At 29.8% G+C, this 22,289-nt stretch overlaps 2 protein-coding genes across 3 annotated transcripts; both read left to right on the top strand.

Annotated features, from left to right (window-relative positions):
* The first annotated feature begins 1,965 nt into the window (after positions 1-1,965).
* Positions 1,966-5,766, top strand: LOC111294508 (protein PIN-LIKES 3-like). Of its 2 annotated transcripts, XM_089742905.1 has the most exons (12): positions 1,966-2,455; positions 2,589-2,718; positions 2,809-2,986; positions 3,336-3,415; positions 3,525-3,649; positions 3,750-3,865; positions 3,977-4,204; positions 4,353-4,445; positions 4,536-4,636; positions 4,729-4,781; positions 4,860-5,045; positions 5,418-5,766. In XM_089742905.1, the coding sequence occupies exons 3-12, from the start codon at positions 2,852-2,854 to the stop codon at positions 5,540-5,542; spliced, it is 1,242 nt and encodes a 413-aa protein (XP_089599031.1). In that variant the 5' UTR covers positions 1,966-2,455; positions 2,589-2,718; positions 2,809-2,851; the 3' UTR covers positions 5,543-5,766. The 2 variants fall into 2 exon arrangements, with proteins under 2 accessions (XP_089599031.1, XP_089599032.1); XM_089742906.1 differs by lacking the exons at positions 1,966-2,455; positions 2,589-2,718; positions 3,336-3,415 and having other exon boundaries at positions 2,913-2,986; positions 5,418-5,674.
* A 13,075-nt stretch (positions 5,767-18,841) lies between these two features.
* LOC111294250 (uncharacterized) lies at positions 18,842-21,468 on the top strand. Its single transcript, XM_022887496.2, has 2 exons — positions 18,842-19,147; positions 20,997-21,468. The coding sequence occupies exons 1-2, from the start codon at positions 18,872-18,874 to the stop codon at positions 21,123-21,125; spliced, it is 405 nt and encodes a 134-aa protein (XP_022743231.2). The 5' UTR covers positions 18,842-18,871; the 3' UTR covers positions 21,126-21,468.
* The last annotated feature ends 821 nt before the right edge of the window (positions 21,469-22,289 follow it).

A 22,289-nucleotide genomic window follows, 5' to 3' on the forward strand; every position in this document is an offset into this window, starting at 1 on the left:
TTGATTATGATAAAATGATAAGAATTTAGATAATTTTTTTATTTTAATTCAAATAATTTTGTATATTTAAATAAAAAATAATCTTACAATGATCTAATTAACACCGTTGGACAAATGTGTTAATTGGTAATTGTTGTCTTGGTAACTTTTTAATTGCTTAAATTCATAGCACTAAATTCATATCCAAGTCTTCAAATTCAAGTCCAAGTCTTGGCTCAAATCGGAATTGGGCCTAGGGGCTCGATGTGAGAGTGAGAAACCCGACATGGCATGCCTGAGCAAACTCAAACCTTCTCCTGCTCTCAAGTCAACCTTAATACAATGTTTTTTTAAGTACTTAATCTATTTTAAAACTTCCTTAGAATATTATATATATAATTAAAAAAAAATTATGCATTTAAATTATTTTAAATTTAAAATTTTTAAATATTAATTTCAATCATATGTCAACTGATTTAAAGAATAATCGATAATCATAATACATGAGTTTGATCTAATAAAAATACGTATACCGCATGTAATTTTCACTTGTCATCAAACTTTTGTTTATGATGTTATTTTAGTTTAATTCTGATAAAATTTTATTTTTTATCATTTAAATTACATCTTAATTATTTTAAAATATATTATATTAATCTCTTCATTAATATTTTTTATCCATTAAATTGATACGAATTATATTCACATCACTAACTAGGGCTTCTTATAAATTTGGTGTAAGGCCCAATTTCCTTGGTAGCGTGGGTCTAATAAGTGATAACAATGCTGCTCTAGTAAGTTCCTTTTGGTACTAGAAATCTAACCGGATATTTGAGAATAGCACCCAATTGGCTATACAATTACGACTCATAAATTTCTTTGACCCTCCCTGCCTGGCTGCAAGGTACAATCCCCACGCTATTCCAACGACATCGATTTAGACAGGTACAAAACAAATTTCGTGAGTATTTTATTTTCATCTGTCATTCAACGACAACAAGACAGCAATTAATCTACGACGTACCAATCTAAGGGATAGCTGGTGTTTTTATGCTACTACAATATATTTAGATGAGTTCGGCGTCTAAGATTTTTTTCCTTTTTTTTTTTTTTTTAATTTGACAGCTTTAATCATTCATTCAAGAGGATATTGGTACTAACTGTTGTTCATAACATGAAATGAGTGATATGTGACATTTTTTTTTTCAATATGCGGACTTATTTGAGTAAAAATCATAAAATTGACGATTAAAATTGAAATGGTTTAGGGATTTAATTTATATTTTCGTTTTTTTGGATTATATTATGTAAAAATTTACAATTTTAATTAATCAATTCTACAGATATTTAATCATTGTTCTTCTCCTAGGCAGATTCGTTATATTGTTTGGCAGTGACCTCCGGAGGGTGTTGTCAAACTAAATGTGGATGCTGCAGCCAAAGCGAATCTAGATCTATTATCTGTAGAAGCTTACGTAGGGATAGTCAAGGTAGTTGGCTATTTGGTTTCACTAGGAGATTGGACGGGGCCCCTATTATTAAAGCCGAAATTATTGCTGTCTGGGTTGGTAGTTGGAATTTTAGCTGAAGGAATATCATTATTGTATCTAATTTAATGTTAGCTTTTCAAAAGATCTGTCAGCTACTAAACGACAATGACCCGCTCTATCAAGTGATTCATGAGTGCCAAAGTTTGATGAGTAAGGGATTGGAATTGTTCTTTCAAACAAGTGTATAGAGAAGTCAATTTCTATGTTGGTTTTTAGCTAGCTTGGCTTAGGACAAATAATTTGGAATTCAGTTGCTTCATTCTCCTCCAGATGGTTTACTTAAGTTTTTACAAGATGATCTTATAAATTTGTCCAAACCACGAGCCTATGCAGTGTAAAAGTCCGTAACCGCTCTTTCGTACCAAATATATACATATATATATTAATTAACAAATTAAACAAATTAATAAAATCAATAATGAAATTGAACAAACTTATGGATATGACAAGAATCAAACATGAGGGTTAAAGATAAGATGATAGAATCTCTTCAGACAGCACTTAATAATCATCATGCATGGAGATTCTTCTAATTACTTAGTGTGCTGAGTAAATTTGTCACTGAAAAACTGTTTATAAAGTGGCAAATTTTCTGTATTGACACTCCTAATCCCATTCAATTAGCTCATCAGCCCACCGTTGCTTCCTCTGACTGGAATTATAAAATGACGACTATAATTGTCTGTTTATGCCAGCTTTTCACGTCTTACTTTCCTCCTCGTGCTACAAACAAGTAGTCAAACATGTCTCTATTCCTGTTCAATTGGGATATATCAGGTTAAATGGGGATAGCTTCAATGAGTTAATACCAAAATAAAGCCAAGAAGTAGTTTCAGAATTGGCTTCTGAATCTGGACTTTAAGGGGTAGCTTGAGTTTAAGCTTGAAAAAAGTTGTCAGAAGGTGCATGTGTAATTCCAATAATAGGTGATTGCTTACCTGCTGTTTTGTTTGAAAATTTTGAAGTTCTTTGTTTTATACATTTGTTGGAATGAACTTTGACTATTTTTTCACACAAACTAATTGTATACACGTTTATTTGTTTACTTTGTCTCTATAGGAACTCTGAATTTGTCGTATACTATATGTGAAGGATCTGAGACAAGTTTGGTTTCCTGTTCATGAGGATCCCTTTGTTTTCTGTAGTTTGAAGTGCATACAGCAGTAGTCGTTGGAACTTTTTCCTCCTGGTTAATCTATTTCTGATAAGTGCTTGTTAGATTTTATTTATTTATTTATTTTGGCTAAGAAGTGCTTATTAGAATCTGTTTTGCTGCCAGAAATATTGAGATTCCGTGTCAAGTTTCACAGCAAAGTTTGGCAATGGGATTTCTGGATCTGTTTGTTGTGGCAGTGATGCCAGTTCTAGAAGTATTATTGGTAGCCGGTGTTGGCTTGTTTTTTGCTATGGATCGCATAAATCTCTTGGGGCCAGAGGCAAGGAACTACTTGAACAAAGTAAGTAAATACATCCCACCATCCGCAATATAATGTTGAAAAAACTTTTATATCAGTAAACAATATAAATGCCTAAAATGGCTAGAGTCTGGACGGACGTTGCTTCAATGCCTAATCATTTATTTGATTATCAGTTGCCTAAAATAGCAATATAGTATAACAATAGATTTTGACAGTGGCAGATCTATGATATTTTTTTGGAGATGTCCACTCATAACATATACAAAAAAAGTACATCGGATTTATCAATGTTTGTCATTTGCATTCGATTAATACATATAGTTACTACCATCCTTGAGGACTTCTATGAGTTGAGATATATTACCAATTCTATGCTTCTGATATGCAGATTGTATTCTATCTGTTTGCTCCTTCCCTTGTATTCAGCAACTTGGCAGAGACTATCACTTTCCAAAGTTTGGTTACTTTGTCAGTTCGAGTCCATACTTACTCTGTTTCTGCTGGTTTTTACTTGCTTTTTTCCAATCTCTGTCAAAATCATCTGCTGCTTATTCATTCTGTTTTTCATTTCTTCTAGGTGGTTCATGCCAGTGAATATTTTTCTAACATTCATTATTGGCTCAGTACTTGGTTGGATTCTAATAAAAATCACTAAAACTCCTGAACACATTCGAGGAATTGTCATCGGTTGTTGTTCTGCAGGTTTTATTTCCTTCCAAAGTTTCCTATTTCAAATTTCCCTTCCATTATAAAACATGTTACTTCAGTTTTCATCATGTGTTGGGAAATGTAACGTGCGTAGGAAACTTGGGAAACTTGCTTCTCATTATAGTTCCAGCTGTATGTGATGAGTCGAATAATCCATTTGGAGAATCTTGCTCTACATATGCTGAGACTTACGCTTCACTGTCTATGGCGGTATGGTCTTTGATTCTGATATTCATTTGAAAAGTATTTTAGTAGGCTTTATAAGAACAAAGTCATGTCTGATTTTTTTTTCTTTTTTTTTTTGGTACATTGCATATACAGATAGGAGCCATTTTTATATGGTCATACACATATCCTTTAGTGGGTGCTTATGCTAGTGAGAACATGGACCATAGCTCTTCTATCACCATCAACTCTTCCGAAGGGGCACCTGAAACATTTTCAAAAAGCAGCACGGAAGCACTACTACCTTCAAGGGATTGCAATGATTCCGAAGATTATTCAGGGCAAGGTGAACTGCCTCTAACCAACTCTGACGAGAGAACAAAGGTTTTTCCTGTTTCTGTTTTCGTATTTAGTAGTAGTCTTTATTCTGAGATTTCTTTTATTATCTAATTGAATTTTTGGTGATGCTATAGTAACTGCCATCATACTTTTCTTCCATCCCTTCAATGACAATCTTAACATTTTTGAGTAGGTGCCAATTGTGAAGAAGACTGTTCAGCGCATCAAAATTATTATGAGGAAGATCGACCTGAAAAAGGCGTTTGCACCATCAGCCATTGCAGCGGTATGCACCATGGTTACAACATCTGCTGCATTTGTTTCCCTGCACATTAATCTCCCAATATTAATTTTCTTTATCCCTTTCCGCTTTCAGGTTGTCGGGTTTATCGTCGGGACAATCACACCAATCAGAAAAGTACTAATTGGTGATAGTGCTCCTCTTCATGTAATTGATAATTCTGCATCTTTAATGGGGTATGTTCCATTCCAAATCTCTTTTGAATTTTGATGCATTGACCTTTATCTTTTCCACTAAAAAAGATTTTATATATGTAATTGGCTTGCAGGGAGGCAGGCATTCCATGTTTGACCTTGATAATGGGGGCAAACCTTCTCAAAGGTGACGAAAAACAGAAACATTTGAGCAGATAAAGACTACATATATAAAACTATCTAATAAACAATCTTGTTCTTGCAGGTCTGAAAAGATCAGAGGTGAGCCTGTGGGTAATTATAGGGATTATTGCAGTGAGGAACATATTCTTGCCTCTACTTGGGATTGGTGTTGTGAAAGCTGCATACCATTTCGGCTTGGTTGGATCAGATTCCTTGTATCAATTTGTTCTTATGCTTCAGTATGCTGTTCCATCGGCAATGAGTGTAGGTACGATGAACAACTACCATAAGATTTACTGTCCTGACCCCCTTCATTCACTCTTGACCAGCTATGGTTGAACCGCTTTAAATTATAGTCAAATTTACATCACCTTGAACCCGAACTTACCCCAGTTAGCTCGTACAGTTATCTTAATATATGACATCTAACAGCTAATAGGTTTAAATATCAAATCTCAATATCTGTAATTCCTTCTCATATCTTAGTTCACGCTCCCAAAAGAATCCTGAATCAAATATGTTTTTTATTGAACTCTAAAATATGTCATAAAATGAAAATATTGGGTTGCCTGTTGGGAGCATAATTAATCTTGGTTAATTGGTTTGAGGATATTTTGTTAAGTCTAACGAGCTTTCGTAGGTACAATGACGCAATTATTTCAGCGTGGTCAGGTTGAAACCTCTGTGATTATGCTATGGAGTTACGCTGTATCTTCAATCTCCCTCACTCTTTGGTCAACATTATTCATGTGGCTTCTGCCTTGATTTGTTGTTCAAATTCATTTTGTCTCCAGCTTTAGTAAAAAATCATGCCACCGTAAAAGTTCCATGAAGGTCAAAGCATTTACGAAGAGATTTTCTACAGAGCTCCAGACAATTTTTTTGTCTATCGACCTGACAAGGTTGTTTAATAACGTTGACGTGGAAACCTATGTAGACGAAAACATGTCGTTTATTGCAAGACCAAAAAAAAAAGAGATACATTTCTTAATTTACGTTTTTAAAGATCTTTTATTAGCTAAAGCCAAATAAAGCAATGCAGAAGGCCAAAGTTGCCTTCTTTGCAAACATTTACATGGTTTAGACTTTTTTTTTTATACTTTTATTATTTGTTTTCTGTTATTTATTTTTTACTTTTTGAAAAGCTTCTAATATAAAAAAAAAGGAGAAAGAATAATATATTATAATTAATTCAAAGCGGGAAAATTATTAAAATGTGACATTAACAATTATAATAATAATATAATCATGCATTTTGTCATAAAAAATTATATATTTCATGAATAATTTTTCAAAAAATTTCCTTCAATGATAAGCATTTATCTGATTTAAATTAAAACCAGGGTAGGTTGCCTTTGGATACAAAGAAAAAGCAAAAATTTATATATATATATATATATATATATATATAGAGAGAGAGAGAGAGAGAGAGAGAGAACAAAAAGAAGAGAATTTTAATTTACCTGATCAGCTGATGAGGAGAAAAAGCAAAAGAAAAGTGAAAATGGAGAGCCTTTCCATGGTTTGCATGTAATCATATATAAATGTAAATGCCTAAGTAGTGGGTTGTATTTAAATTGTGCAAAAACCTTCATAAGGAAAGAAAAAGGGGTTTTCTTCGTAAATGGCATGCCTACCATGAAAGAAATTTTAAATTGATTAGTACTAATACTAATTGAATTATTTTCAATTAGAATATTTCTTCACTACAGATATTTAAATTTTTAGTAGCGTTTTTTTTACATTTAACGGGATTTATAAACGTCACTAAATGATTTGTGACGTTTGCGAAAAACATCAGTCAGAGTGTTGGTTATACACGCGTCACAAAAAATAACAGTGTTTTCAAAAAAACGTCTCAATATTAGCAGTGTTTGTATTTGAAAACGCCGCTATTTTAATGGTATTTGTATATGAAAATACCTCTATATTAACGGTATTTGTATCTTTGAGATTCCGTTAATTTAATGACATTTTTATGAGAAAAATGCCGTTGTTTTGGTGGCATTTATATAAAAAAAAATACTACTATTTTAACGACGTTTTCTAGTAAGAATGTCGCTACTTTTAGTGGCGCTTTATGATACAAACGCTATTAAATTATTCATTTAGCGATATTCTTGAAAGCAAACATCATGAAATTAAAAAATGTACTTTTTTTTTTATTTTTATTAATATTTATTATTTTCATAAACGAGCTTAAATTCAGAAATCAAAATTAATATAAACTTAATTCATCTTCAAATATGAATATAATTAACACAAAATTTAATAATTAGTATAATAACATTCAAATATTTTTAATACATTAACAAAATAAAAATTAAAATATATGAAATTGATAACTGCATAGATTTTGAATGCTACCAATTGATGAAAAAAAATTTTCACTTTGGTCACTAGTGTGCTCAAGAACCTATTGAATAATATTTTACAAATTTTAACACTTCATTGTAAGCTTTTTTATATTAAAAAATATAAATATTTACTAAATATAATACCTGAGTTGGTGGACTATCGAGATCAACCTAAAAATTGTTGTTGCACAAAATTCATAAAATGCTCGAATCGATCATGCAATTGCTGAAATTTTGCACGCTCTTACTCCATTCTAGCATGTTCTTTTTCAATTTTGGCACGCTTTTATTCTCTTTCTGCTTCCATTTGCTGAAAACATTGTTGCATAGTTTGTAACTCCTCTTTCAATATTGAAATGTCTCACAAAAACTTACTTGCTGAGAATTTAAATTACTGAGAGCTATGTCCATAATAGGTAGATGGTGTTGGACCCAATCCAAAGCCTCGGACCCATCCATGCTTTTCTTTTCCAGCAACTTCTATGAATATTCGACTTTTCAATTCTTGCATATTGAGAGAACCATTAGATGCTACTTCAATCTTAGCAGCCATTTTCTCTTTCATTTTTTTCTGTAAATTTGTCATATATAACTATCAAGTTTAATGATTAATTGATAATATGTTAAAAAGAGTAAATATTTACTTTTTGTTAAAATAGATGTTACAAATTACCATAATTTTTTGTGTTTCGATATTCATGTAAGATCTGTCTTTTTTTGTGTGTGTTAAGCGAAAAGTTTTATACGTCTAATTTTATCAGCCATCTCATTCTTCTATACAAAAACATATGTTATTTGATAAGATACATATCAATCGCAACTTATTCATGCATATCAAGCCTGTCAATTAAGTATTAAAATTTTGAATAATTTAAATATCATGTATTTATATTTTGACCCCATAACAACATAATAATCTTAAACAAACGCAAACAATAAAAGTATTTTGGGCTTTCACACATATTGATCACGAAAATCAAATTCAATTATTTGGACAAATTTAATATCATGGATTGAAGCCATTCAATCTGTTGAAAGCCATCCAAAAGTTTAATTTATATATTTGCCTTTTATATGCAAAAATAGTCCCAAATAGACATAAATGATAACTTTTTCTCCCATATCAACTGTAAAAACCAAGTTCAATCAATCAGACAAGTTTAATATCAAGTATTGAAGCTATCTAATCTGTTAAAATACAACAATAACAACAAATGTGTACTTTTACCCAACTATACATAAACAATAACTTTTTCATACATATCATCCATGTCAACTAAGTTTAAAACTTTTGATAAGTTTAATATCATGTATTGAAACTATCAAAACTATTAAAATAGAATAATAACTGTTAATTTACATATTTACCTTTTAACGGTATAAAAAGTTCATTCATTGGAATAAGTTTAAAATCATAAACTTACTATTTCTTTTTGCTTACTTGCAAAACTTTTTGATCCACTTGTGTAGCTATATTTTTGTTGTTTTCTGCTACCAATCCTAATCTGTTCTCTTTCTTGTCATAAAAAATAATTACGTATATGATAGAAATATAAATATTACCAACTTAAAGCATAAAACACTTTCATCAGTTCATTCTACTATACAAAGTTATAAATTAGTACTTCTCTTTTTCTTGAGAATCAAAATCTAATTAATTGTTCATATTGTCACCTAATTACATTACGGGGTAGATTTTTCATCATCGCATCTACAGTAGTATTTTGATCGAAATATTTATTCTTCAAATTATGCTTATAATATTTTCATTTCTTTCCCAAAAACTTAAACACAAATGAAGTTTGTATTTGAAGTACAAATCTTGACTGTAATAATACAATAAGAAAAGTTTGAATAAGTAAACAAAATGTAAAATAATTATATTTTTATATGTAATTAATTATACTAATACCTTAATAAAGTTTAAAGCATCAGCCTTAACTTCTTCTGGAACTTTATGCCATGTTTCATAATGAATAGGTAATTTCATTCCATTACGGGCAAGCATGCCTAGAAATCCAGCCAATAGTTGAGCCTTTTCACCAATTGGTTGCCTATCAGAGTTTGCAAACACTACAATATACTTGTTCGAAGGTAGTGCAAACAATTTCTTCAAAGTTATTCGGCCTCTAGTCCTCCGTTGACCATTGTTATCAATTACAACAAATAAAAAATAAATTTGTAAAATGACAATACTTTTATCATTATACTCAAATTCTAAATATAGGGTATGTGATACCTGTATTCAAATTTAAAGCATAATCAATTGACGGGACACTATCTAAACCTGGACCTCCCGTATTACCATATCCAATATCAATTGAAAGGTTAGAAGTGACTGAGTTAGATCCGATAGTACGTTCATTCTCCTCCAAAGGATTTAGTCTATAGTCAATATCAACAGGTGCCGTAGACGGTTCTAAACTAATATCGCTGATATGTATTCCTTTCAACCTACTTCTCTACATTATAGCTTACCTACATCATAAAAGTGAATATAGAAAAGATATTAGTTAGAACATATATAAAGACATTGAGAAGTTAAAAAATCAAAACCTACGATATATAAAGAACATATCGATTTAATTAAATCAAAAGATAATGTATGATTTAGAATACAATAAATATACAATAATGAATGTGACTTTAATTACATACAATCATTTACTACATTATGTCTTAAACACTCGAATTACAAAATATAAATGCATCATTTCATGGTTCATAAATATCTTCGGTAACATTTTTGCAGACCCACTAAGCTTAGGTATTGGAGATATTTTCATCTAAGTTTTGTTCAGCAAAAGGATAACATTCAGTTCCACATTCAACTCATCTCTGGTATGTAACCCCATATCAAATAAGTCTCTAGGTATGTTTTAAAGAACAATAAACCAACCCAATTCTTTAGGATCTTCAGAGTAAAAAACTTGTTTGACTTGAGATGAAAAAATATAAGATTCATTGATGAGTTGTTGTCCAGTGTGAATTAATCGAAAAAGAATTCATAAGTGTAAATCCATACAGATCTTTCTTAATATCCTTTGTACTATTCACATTAACCCAATCATACTGAAATAAGATAATTTTTACTTACTATAATAATCCAACTCAATGATGTCATTAATTATGCCATAATAGTCAACATTTTCCTCTAAAGGTTTTGTGTCCTTAGCACTAGCATAGCTAATAATTGATGAAGTCACAATAACTCCTAAATTTTGTATACTTCTAAATCTCTCATGGGATTTAGTGTGAAATCTAAATCCATTGATGATGAAACTTTTGTATCATTTCACAATCTGGTTCGAACCTTGTGAAAAACACTTTAGCTCTTCACTAACAAGCCTTCCACTCTAAACCTATAAAAGTAGAATAAATATATATATGTTATTAATGTTAGTTATACCGTAAGCATTATATGTAGATTTCTCATAATGGAAAGTATGACATTACTTACAGTTGCTCCTAACCATTTATGAAAGTTTTCGACAAACAACTTATCAAGCTTTTGAGGGTTCGATCGTCGATAATGTGCATGAGCTCTTAAATTATTTCCATACTCACTACAAAGCATTATGATAAAGTATTAATAATAAAAAAAGACAATAAATTATGCTTAATGTAATGAATAATTTTTTTGCTAAAAAACTTACGTATGAAATGATTCAATTGAGTCATGATGAAAAAGAACATATCGATGTGCTTGTACCCAAGATTTATCATCTAACTCTACCATATCAGCTTTGCTTATTGGTTATCCAAAACTTTAAAAAAGATAACTGTAGGCAGAGTTAGTATGCTGCATACCAACATTTCTCGACGGTCTATTAAATTTCATTTCAATATCTTTCAGATAATGAGAACAAAATATCATACACTCTTCTGCTAAATATCCTTTAGCAATAAAACTTTTCGGATAGCATTTGTTGCGATAATAAGACTTTAACCTCCCTAAAAACTTATAGCATAAAACATTAGTCATACATCTTTTTAAGTAAAGTGGCTTGATCATCAATAAAAATGTAATCAATCTATTAACAAATAATACCTTTCGATAGGATACATCCATCGATAATAAATTGGCCCACTTACTTTTGCTTCATATGAAAGGTGGATAACTAAATGCATCATAATAATAAAGAAGTTTGGAGGGAAGATCTTCTTTAAATGGCATAAAGTAATCGAAGCTCAATCTTAAAATTTGTTAAGCTCTTTTACATTCATATATTTTTCACATAGAGATTTAAATATGTTACTCAATTCAATTACCATAGAAGTGACTTGCTTTGACATTGATGAACATAAAGTAATTAGAAGTAATTGTTGCATAAAAATATGATAATCATGTGACTTTAATGAAGAAAGTTTTTACTCCTTCAGATTCACACATCTTTTTATATTTGATGCATAGTCATCCGAAACTTTGACATTTTTCAAAACCTTGCTAAACATATCTTTTTCAACTTTAAAAATCTCAAAACAAACAGTAGGCAATTGATATTTGCCATTAAAAAGTAACTTCGAATGAAGGTTAGGATGAATTTTCATATCAACTAGGTCAAGCCGACTCTTTAAGTCATCATTAGATCTTCTATTCATATTAAGAATTGTCCCGATAAAATTTTTGCAAACATTATTCTCTATGTGCATCAAATCAAGGTTATGGCGTAATAAATTATATTTTCAATAAGGCAACTCAAAAATATACTTATTTTTTTTACAACTCAGACTCATTGGAGTCATCTTTTTTATTATCCTCTTCATCACTTTGAATATCAAGATTACCAACTTCAGTATCAGTAGCACTAATTTGCGTAATATGAAGTCAGACACCTTCAAAGATGTCCCTCATTCTTATCTTTGATGGAGTCATTTTTTCATAAGTAAAATTGATATCTTTTAACTTTGACAAGATATTAGACCCATTAATGGGTAAATATGATCTTTTCAACTCTTCAGTTTTATCAAAGAGATGTTTTAAAATCTAACTAGATAATTATCATCTAACTATCGATGATGTCCTATATAACAGAACTTCTTACCATTAGGTAACCAATTCGAATATGTTTGTGCAGCACAATATGAACAAGCATAATAACCTTTTGTACTCTAACCAAATAAATTCGCATAAGCAAAAAAAATCATTGATAGTCTATAATAAAGCAGCACACATATTGAAGTTCTCTTTTTTTTATGCATTATAGGTCTCAACTCTTTTTCATAAATGCTTTAACTCTTTAATAAGAGGTTGTAAGTAAATGTCTATATCATTATCCGAGCTTTTTTCTCCAAAAATTATCATAGACAATATAAATGACTATTGCTTCATAACAATCCATGGTGACAAAATTGTAAAAAATCAATACAACTGGTTAAGTACTATAAGAAGTACTCATCATTTTGAACGAATAGAATCCATTAGATGCTAGTCTAAGCATAATATTTTGAGGATCAGATGCAAAGTCTGAAAACTTAGAATGAAATGATTTCTATGCCAAAGAATCTGTATGATGCCTTAATGATCCATCATTCATCCATTTTTCATGATGTCACCTCATTGAATCTGTAATTTTAAAAGACATGAAGAGTCGTTGAAGTCTTGGTATTAATGAAAAATAGTATAAAATCTTAACAGGCTTCTTTTTGACACATAGCTCATCACCATCCTCATTTAACCTTTCATTGAGGTTTTTATCTACCTAATGAAAAATACCTCACAAATGATAATATTTTTTATTTTTTCTATCACCTCAATACAACAAGCAATCATTGGGATAACTATAAATTTTCTCATATCCGAAACCTAAATCTTCTATCATCTTCTTTGATTCCTTACAAAATTCAGAGATTTTTACAAAAGGAAACATTTCTTTCATAAACTCTAATAATAAAGTCAGAGAGTTTTTCATCCATCCACATAAGCATTTCAAGTGAAAAAGACGAATACAGAAAGATAACCTTGAATGTTTCGATCCTTCATAAAGTTCTTTATTCATATTTTCAAGCAACCTATAAAACTTTGATACTTCTTCTCTAGGTTGTTGGTCATGTACACCTATCCCAGGTTCACCAAATTCATTTATTTCAACATTGGATTGATTAAATCCTTCATTTTAGAGAGAAAGATTACAAAAATATTAATTATGAATGTTAAAAGCATCTCGTAACATGCCTTCAATGTTATCTACTATAAAAGAATTATGTTGGTGTTTGGGAGCCTTTGAAATTGAAGAAACTCTAGTGAAAGATCTTGACGGTACAGACTCTCTATGAAAATACCAATTAACATATCCCAAAAGAAATCTAATATAAATTAAATGTTTAAAAATAACTTGACATATTTATCACTCGATATTAGTACACTTCACACATGGGCATAATATCATATTATCTTCACTTGTATTCTCAAATGCACAATTAAAAAAAATTTTCACTCCATCTCTATACTCTTGACTTAATCTTGACTTTTACATCTAACTCTTATCCATTTAGTACTTGTTACATTATCAGACCAAATGTATATAAATAATTTATATGAAAATGAACATGTATAATACTTAAGTTTACTATATTCTAAACAAAAGATAATAATAAGACTAGTACTTACAGAAAATGAGAACTCCTTGTTGTGAAATAATTTATCAGCTACCTGATATTATGAATGTTAAAACTCTGTTGCTAACGTAGACAATACTTAAGAGTTTTGTAGTTGGGGTTAAAATAAGGTGAAATAAGATAGATTTTAAAGAAAATTATTTAAATAAAAAAATTATGAATTGTAAAAGCTGAAGAATTGTAAAAACTGATGAAATTTTTTTCTTTTATAGAAAATCAAAGAAAACCAAAGGAACATTCGGGCCAAACAACAATATCACTATCGGACAGCGAGAAAGGGATATACAAATGTGAAGTATGAGCTTGTATGTATTCGTACACTTATTTTATACTCATTAATAATTATTTATGAACATTCATTTCATACATTCTGATTTTTATATTACGATAATTTAATAAGAATCAGGAAGCTCTGGCATTATAGTTTTCAGATGAGATGTCTAAAAATAAGGATATCTACGAAAGGATGAATCCTTTACAGATGAAGCAACTACAAAAATGATAAAAAAGATTGTATGTATAACTACTTTTTTAATATCATATATGATTGGTATTGTGGTTGTATGCATGACATATACTAGTTTGTATAAATTTATTGTTACAGCCCATCTTATTATTGTCTTACAGGATGATTATGCTGTCAAAGTTAAATCTAGTGAACTGGCAACCCAATATGGTGAAGATCTATTATTTTTAGCATTAGGCGCTAAAAAAAGGCTTGATTGAGTTCATAGGGTTGGTAAATTTATCTTACCATCAAAGTTTTTTAGTAATCAACCCAAAACCCTGCGAATAAGAAATGCATAATATGAAATAATCATTTAGCAACAACAGCAACAAATTGATGACTAGTAGCAACACCTCAATGAACAATAGCAAAGACTTGCTGCTTTAGAGGCCGTGTTGCCAGCAATGTAGCATAGCTTGCTAGTAGGCCAGTCTAATAGCATCATCCCCGTAGGATAAGCTTTCGTTACAAATGAGGCAACAAACCCATTCTCCGCTATCACCCATAAAGTATGATTTTGTTTATAAGCTTAATATTATTTTGTTTATTATATTTATTGATTTAGTTTTAATACTTGTATTTCATTATATATTAAAGCAAAATGTTGGGACTCAGAGTATGACCCTTGCTCAGGCTACCATGGATGAGTTATCTAATTATTCGCTGTAGCATTTTTTCGGAGGAAATTTCATAACCATTGAGTCTGAGGAAAAGTTATTTGATAAACCATCATTTTCTTTCATTGGTGTGGATGAGGTTAAAGAATTTTGTGAACTGGATGAATTATCAATTGTTGAAATTGTTGCTTATATGAGGTTAGCTTATAAATACAAATATGCACATTCAATATGTATTAATCTATATTATAGTGTAATACTAACTAGCACTATTGATTATTATTGTATAGCTTCCTATATAGAGAGCTCAAAAGGAGACAGTTGACTAATAGTTTTAGATTCGTTGATCCCAATTTTATTAATGAGTAGAGTGACACAATTGTTTATCATGCTAATCATGTGATTGAATGCATGAAAAGATCGATTGATTATTATTTTCTCTCGTACAATGTGCAATAAGTTATATTCCAACCTTAATTATTCTAACTTTACCCAAATCTGATCTGATGCATAATTTGAGTATATTATTGTTATTATTTTGCAATTGTCATTGGGTGCTTACTGTGATTGACACCAAATCCTTAACATCATACTTACTTAATTCAGTTAATCTAATGACAATGCCTAACCCTGATATTCAAACTTTTATAAAGAGGTATTTCACTTTATTATATTATATATCTTTTGTTTCTTCATAAGTAATTTTATTTATGTATTAAGTAATTTTTTTTTCAATTTAGGGTAATATCTGCATTCAATAAGAAGATAAAAAAATCGAAATAGGTGTCATTACTGGTAAATATGAAATTTATTATTTTATGCTGAGTTTGTGTAGATAAATATTTCTTAAACCCATTCAATTTAATTTTCAGGTACCTCGTCAACCTGATAATACTGAATGTGAATATTATGTCTTTCATTTTATGCGAGAGATAGTTTATATGATTTTATGACTACATCATTCAAGATTAGTATAAATTTCATAAACTCGTTATATCTTCAAAAAAATAAAAAGCTAAATTATGTTCTCATTTATTAACATTTACTTCTGATTTTTTTTAGTGGCAGGGTAAAGAAAGCTTTACGGTAGAGGAATTGGATGAATTTCGTAAAGAATGGTGTGAGTATGTATTATCATTTATCAATGATGATAAACTTTGAAGTTAGACATTGTTGGTTGAATGTAAATATATAAGGAACAAATTATTGTAATGTTTTTAACATACCATGTTAAATGAAAAATTTAAGTTTGTAGATTGGGGTATTAGTTTAATATTTTTGGTATGCTTAATATGAATACACTATGTGTCCTTAATATATTACTGAGTACGATTATTTTAGAAAAATATATTAATATGGCAATGTTATCAATTTTAAATTCAGATGTGGTCAATTTATTGAAATACAACAATGTTCATTATGTAAATTTCAAAATGTAATTCGTAGTATCACATATATAAATCAAATGTTTTTTGTCATAAATATACAATTGACTTCAAATATTTTCTGGGCATAATCCTATAATTGACTTGACATATACGATATCAAAAATGTAATTTTTATGGGATTAATGAAGGCGTTTTTAGCAAAAAAAGCCTTGAATCATCCCTAACAAATTGTTATTGAAAATGTTTTTAACCAAAATCACCTTCAATAATCCTACATACAAAAATATTGTGTGGAATATTAAAGGTGTTTTGGGCAAAAAACACATTCAAGAATCCGTTTTAACTTTTTTGTATGGATTATTGAAGGCGTTTTAAAAAAAATATCGTATTCAATAATACCAAGTAAAAATTAATTGAATGGATTATTGAAGGTGCTTTCGGCCAAAAACGCATTCAATAATTCATTTCATATTTTGGTATGGATTATTAAGGACGTTTTTCTGTCAGAAATGCCTTGAATAATCTCTAACAAAATGTTATTGAAAGCATTTTTCAAAAAAATCACTTTCAATAATCCAACCATTCAAATTTATTGTGTGAAATATTAAAGACGTTTTGAGCCAAAAAATGCCTTTAAGAATCCGTTTTAACTTTTGTGTATAGATTGTTGAAGGCATTTTTGACAAAAATCACCTTTAATAATCCATACTAAAAATTTATTGATTGGATTATTAAAGGTGAGTTTGCCCAAAAATGACTTCAAGAATCGATTTCATATTTTTTCTATGGATTATTAAGGGTGTTTTTTTTGTCAAAAATACCTTCAATATTCTCTCCAAAATTTTTTGGAAAAATTGGTGAAGATGTTTTTGCTCAGAAAATACCTAGAGTAATCAATTACGAATAATCTGTGCAAAAAGCCAAAAAAATCTAAAGGGAGTGATCAAACCTACCACCTTATAATTAACATTTATACGATCCAAAATTTTTTATATGATATTTATTGAAGGCGTTTTTGACAAAAAACGCCTATAATAAACCTGTGAAATTTTTTGATGAAATTATTAAAAGCGTTTCTTGTTGAAAACACTTTCAATAATCGCATATATTTTTTTATGAGGGGATTATTGAAGGCGTTATATGCCAAAAATACCTTTAGTAATTTCCTATCAATTTTTTAACGGGATTATTCAAGGCATTTTAATCGATAAACGTCGTTAATATCAAGTTTTTGGTGACATTTATAAGTAATAATGTCACTATTTGAATATTTAATGATGTTTTGATAATAAATACCTTAAGTTTTATAAAAATACGAAAACGAACGATGTTTGTAAGTGAAACATTGTTACAAAACTACTATTAATCTTTTATTTTCTTCTAGTGATTTTAATAAATGCAAACATTTTCTTTATTCTTTCTATTTAGAACTTCAAAGGTTTTTTTTTTTTTTTTAAATTAGGCTACAGGAAGATGGAAACTCCAGCTCTTCCCCAATGCTATCGTCATCATTGGCATGGCTATGGCGACCGGCTGCGCAACAAAACTTAAGGAACCAATGGCTTCAACGGCTCTAACAAGTGTCGACAATCTGATCAGTGGTTGGTGTTGGTTCCAATCGTGGACAGAAGTAACCACGACAAAGTGGGCAATTCCTATCCTTAACCAGCCATTGATCTCTGCAAAGTTCATGTACTACAGATGTTTGCACTTAGAAAGAATCCTACAAGAATCCCCATCTCTGAACTCTTCCAAGCATATATCACAGTCGGTCGGTGCAATTTGATTCAGTTTCTTGTTCATTCTTGTACAGAACCATGATTGGCCTTGAAGTTTCGGCCTGCTGCTTCTGCGATGGCTGTCTTTGCATGGACTGATCGGTTACTTGATTGGATTAACTTAGATATGATAATTTTCGTATCTGTATTATATAAAATAATGATAATTTATATATTAGTATTGTACTTTATATAAAAATTATGTATAATAATTTATATAAATATAAAAATAAAAAATATATTTTTTATTTTATTAATTTATATATAATTTACTAAAATCTTAAATTATATCATTTTTTTTTATGTATTATTGTCAGTCTACTTTTACTTCTTGCTTTCAATATCTTTGGAAAGACACTTATAAATAATAATAGATGAAATAATAGTAATTAATTTGGTAAATTTTTTTGATTAAATGTTTATTAAGGATAATTAAATATTATTTTAAAAACCTTCATGTAATGCACTTTTTAATCTAATCATATTCTAATATTCAAAAAATAATATATTAATTACCAATTTTTATAAATATCACCTAGATTAATATCAATAAATCATTGAGTTAAAACATTTTCCATCTGAAATATTTATAGATAAACCTAGGACAAACATCGGTAAAAAGAGCCGCTGAAAAAATTAGTATTTTTTTAATCAAAATTTTCTTCAAAATTTATTAAAGTAAAAAATAATAATAATAAAAAAAACTCCCATCAAAAAATTCAAAAAGAAATACAGCAAGCACGTGCAATGAGCACGTGACCTCTCTGCTTTCTCCGCCGATACATTGAATAAAGAAACGCCTGCTGGCTGGAGTTAGAAACAAGTCCAATGGCGGAAGCAAAGAACAAAGAAACTCCAAGCAAAAATGAAAATCCTTTAGAACTCAAAAATATTTTCTTAATGTTACCCAAAATAGAGCTGAAAATTCCTTTCTTTAACCAGCACCCAAAAAAACAAGAGGCTTTGGTTAAAAAAGAGGAAGAAATTGAAATTCCAAAACCACCATCTTTATTTATGGGACACCGCCAGAAACTTCCACCGCCATTGGAATTTGAAGCGGAGGAGTGCCTTGGGAGGTCTTCTAATCCTATTGTTCTCTGGCAGGTATACTGTTTTTCTTATAATTTCTTTTTCTGTTTTTGGGTATGATAGGTAACTAAAAATATAGTTAAAAGAAGCAAACTTTGGTTGGTTTTGTCAATTATAATCTTTTTATTCAGATTAATTTGAGTATGATTAGCGCTATCCTTGTATAATTCTTCAATAAATTGTCAGTGAACCGTTACAGTAACATATTGACAGTGTATTGAATATAAACTCTTATATCATATCGGAAGGAGTTTTTTGTAGAGTGTGGCTGCGATTATTTGCCAATGTATGTAGGAAATCTGTGTTAGTCGGACCCAGGGGTGAGTTTCCAACATGGGTAATCCCAGTTTTTTCACATATTTAGAGGATCAGATTTCCATATCCATGTCCGCGGGATATGTGTCAGACATACTTGGGTACTTAAAGGAAAATGAAAAGTCCAACTTTGGTTGACATTGTTATTATGTTCCATCACAAAAAGGAGTAGTTTTAGGGACACCTTCTGGAGATATATTGTCGTGATATATTCTGAATCTTTTAATAGTTTCAACAGTATAACTATAATAAATAATTGAGGTTGAAAACTGTAGTCCTAGAACCTTATTAGTTTGTAATGCATCCTGGAAAGAGCCTTTATCTATGACTTTCATTGAGTTGAATTGTTAGACATATTCTTCCGGAGCTGTTAAGATTTATGGATCAAAATGGTTTTGTCAATGGTTTGTTGCAAATGTGGTTTGATGCAGAATATAAGTAAATTATTTCAACAAAATTCATTAAAGCCGTAGCTTAAACTGTTGGGGCAAGACAAATTTCTTCTAAGTTTGTTATGATGGAAGTGGAGTGAGTAAATGATGTCAATTTTGTGAAATCATGGTGAACGTGTTTCAGGAAGATTGATTTACTATAAACAGGAAGATTTAGAATGAATAGTATGTCCACCTAATTCCTTTAGTTTGCTTATGATGGGTGTTGCGGATGGTAGATTGTTCTGTCTTAGAAGAAAGAGGTAATATTAATGTTACCTTCTGGATGACAGATTATTGAGAAAATGATTGGCTTCTCAATATAAGATTGAATAAAGCATTTTTGTAACTTCATCGGTAAATGTGTTTGATTAGGACCAGATTGGTTTTGACAGGCTTAGAGAATGTTGGTTTTTTTTTTCACTTGAAACTTGTTACTGGTAAAAATTTATGCTAGCTGCTTCTGTAGTCATTCAGATAAAAAACTTAGTGATTTAGTTATTACGAGTAAATAAATAACTAAATGTGTTTAGGTTTTTTGGCTTTTGCCATAGGTAGCCTTTTTTTTCCTAAACACTTGGTAAGCAGGAGTTTTTTTCCATATGTTACTTTTACACAGTTATGTAATCAATAGTGGTAGTATTCTGGTTATGGCTGAGAAGGTGATTGTATATTTTTATGTTTTTTTGATAACATATAAACCAATGGAATATTGATAACATTTCATGATTGGTAAACACAATAAAGGCTAACAAGCAGCATTTTATTTGTTTGTAAAAAGAAATGGCTAACTTATGTAATTTCTCTTCCAAAGAAATGGCTTGTTCTACTTGTAAGAAGTTTCAAGTATGATTCATTTTGATTTTCCGAGTTGTCAGGGTGTGACATCTAAGTTGGTTTTAGCTACACAGAAGATCTAATGTGACCACACCCCCCCTCTGATCCCATGGGCCAAAGCATCCCTTCCCTTCCGCCATTTCTTTTGGAAGTGTTGTAGTATTATTGATTATTGTAGATTTATTTGGCTGTTGGTGTTGGGGGTTTCTACTAAACATGAACACATTGTTTTATCCTTCATTTGGTTTTTGCTAGTCCAATTAGTTAATTTTTGCTGTCAGGTTTATGCCATTGGTGGTTTCTTTTTAGCAAAATGGATTTGGGCAAGATGGAAGGAAAGGAAGGATATGGGAGCCAAGAAAGAATCATCCGATGATGAGCAGCCTCCTGCTGATGATAACTCTCAATAGATATGACTATCTCTAGAGTTTGTTTTATCAGACAAGTTGCATTCTAGACTTAAAGAGTTATGGTAAACAGAGAGCTCATCCTCCTTTCTCTACCTAATTCTCATCAATCAGTGTCCAAGTTTTTGAAGTTACTCCTTGATTTGCTTTTGCTGCATCTTATACATTTTTAAATTACCATCATTATTACAATTCCATGACCCTTTGAATCTAAACAAAGAAAAAGGAAATACATTTGTATGCAATATATGACCATGGCTGCTGTATCTTGGCCTTGGCCTTTTTCAGGGGACTCTTAAGTCTTAACATTGAAACCAGCTTAAATAGCTTTGATTTGAGTTTTTAACTATTGTGTGGGAATGTGGGCGAAGTTGATGAGACCCATTATTCTGGTATTAGATGAAGAAAACCACTCAAATTAAATAAGTCTCACATGACAATGCCACAATTGGAAAAAAAAAAAATCCATTTAATTATTTTAGATTAAATTAATATATGTCAGAGTTTTTTTTTTTTTTTCAAAAGAAGAGGTTAAATGGTAAAAAATGTCTTTAAGAACTTAATACTTTATTATAATCAATCAAAGTTTTAATATTTTATTATGATTTAATTAAATTTTTAAATAAATAAAATCTAATCACGTGATAAAATTAAATCAATTAATTTTTAAATTATAGTTAATTAAATTTTTAGAGGGATCATAAAAAGGAATAGAGAAAATAAAAAAACAAAAAAAAATATTTTATATAATTTATATATATATTAATTACCTCATGTTGTAAAATGTTATTTATTTTATTGATATCATATGAAATTTTGTCATAATTGATAAAAAAATTAAAAATTTTAACTTTTTCATTTAAATAAAAATTTAATTGAATATAAATAAATATTAAAAAATTGATTAATTATAATAAAAATAAACTTAAACCTTAAAATTTATTACTTATTAGTGCATTTTTAATTTTTTAAATTTAATTTAATGTTCAGTTATAATTTTCAACTCTTAATAGGTGTAATTAAATTCTTCTTTTATTTATTAACAAAAAAAAATAAATATTTATTAAAACCAGGTAACAATGAAAAAGGTTAAAGCCGGACGTTTCTCCATTTTTGACGGAACCGTTACCACTTCGTCATGGAATTTCCAGGACCAAAAACCTCACT

This window comes from Durio zibethinus, chromosome 14, assembly GCF_047325235.1.
Source record: "Durio zibethinus cultivar Kanyao isolate XHJ-2024 chromosome 14, ASM4732523v1, whole genome shotgun sequence".
Classification (NCBI taxonomy): domain Eukaryota; kingdom Viridiplantae; phylum Streptophyta; class Magnoliopsida; order Malvales; family Malvaceae; genus Durio; species Durio zibethinus.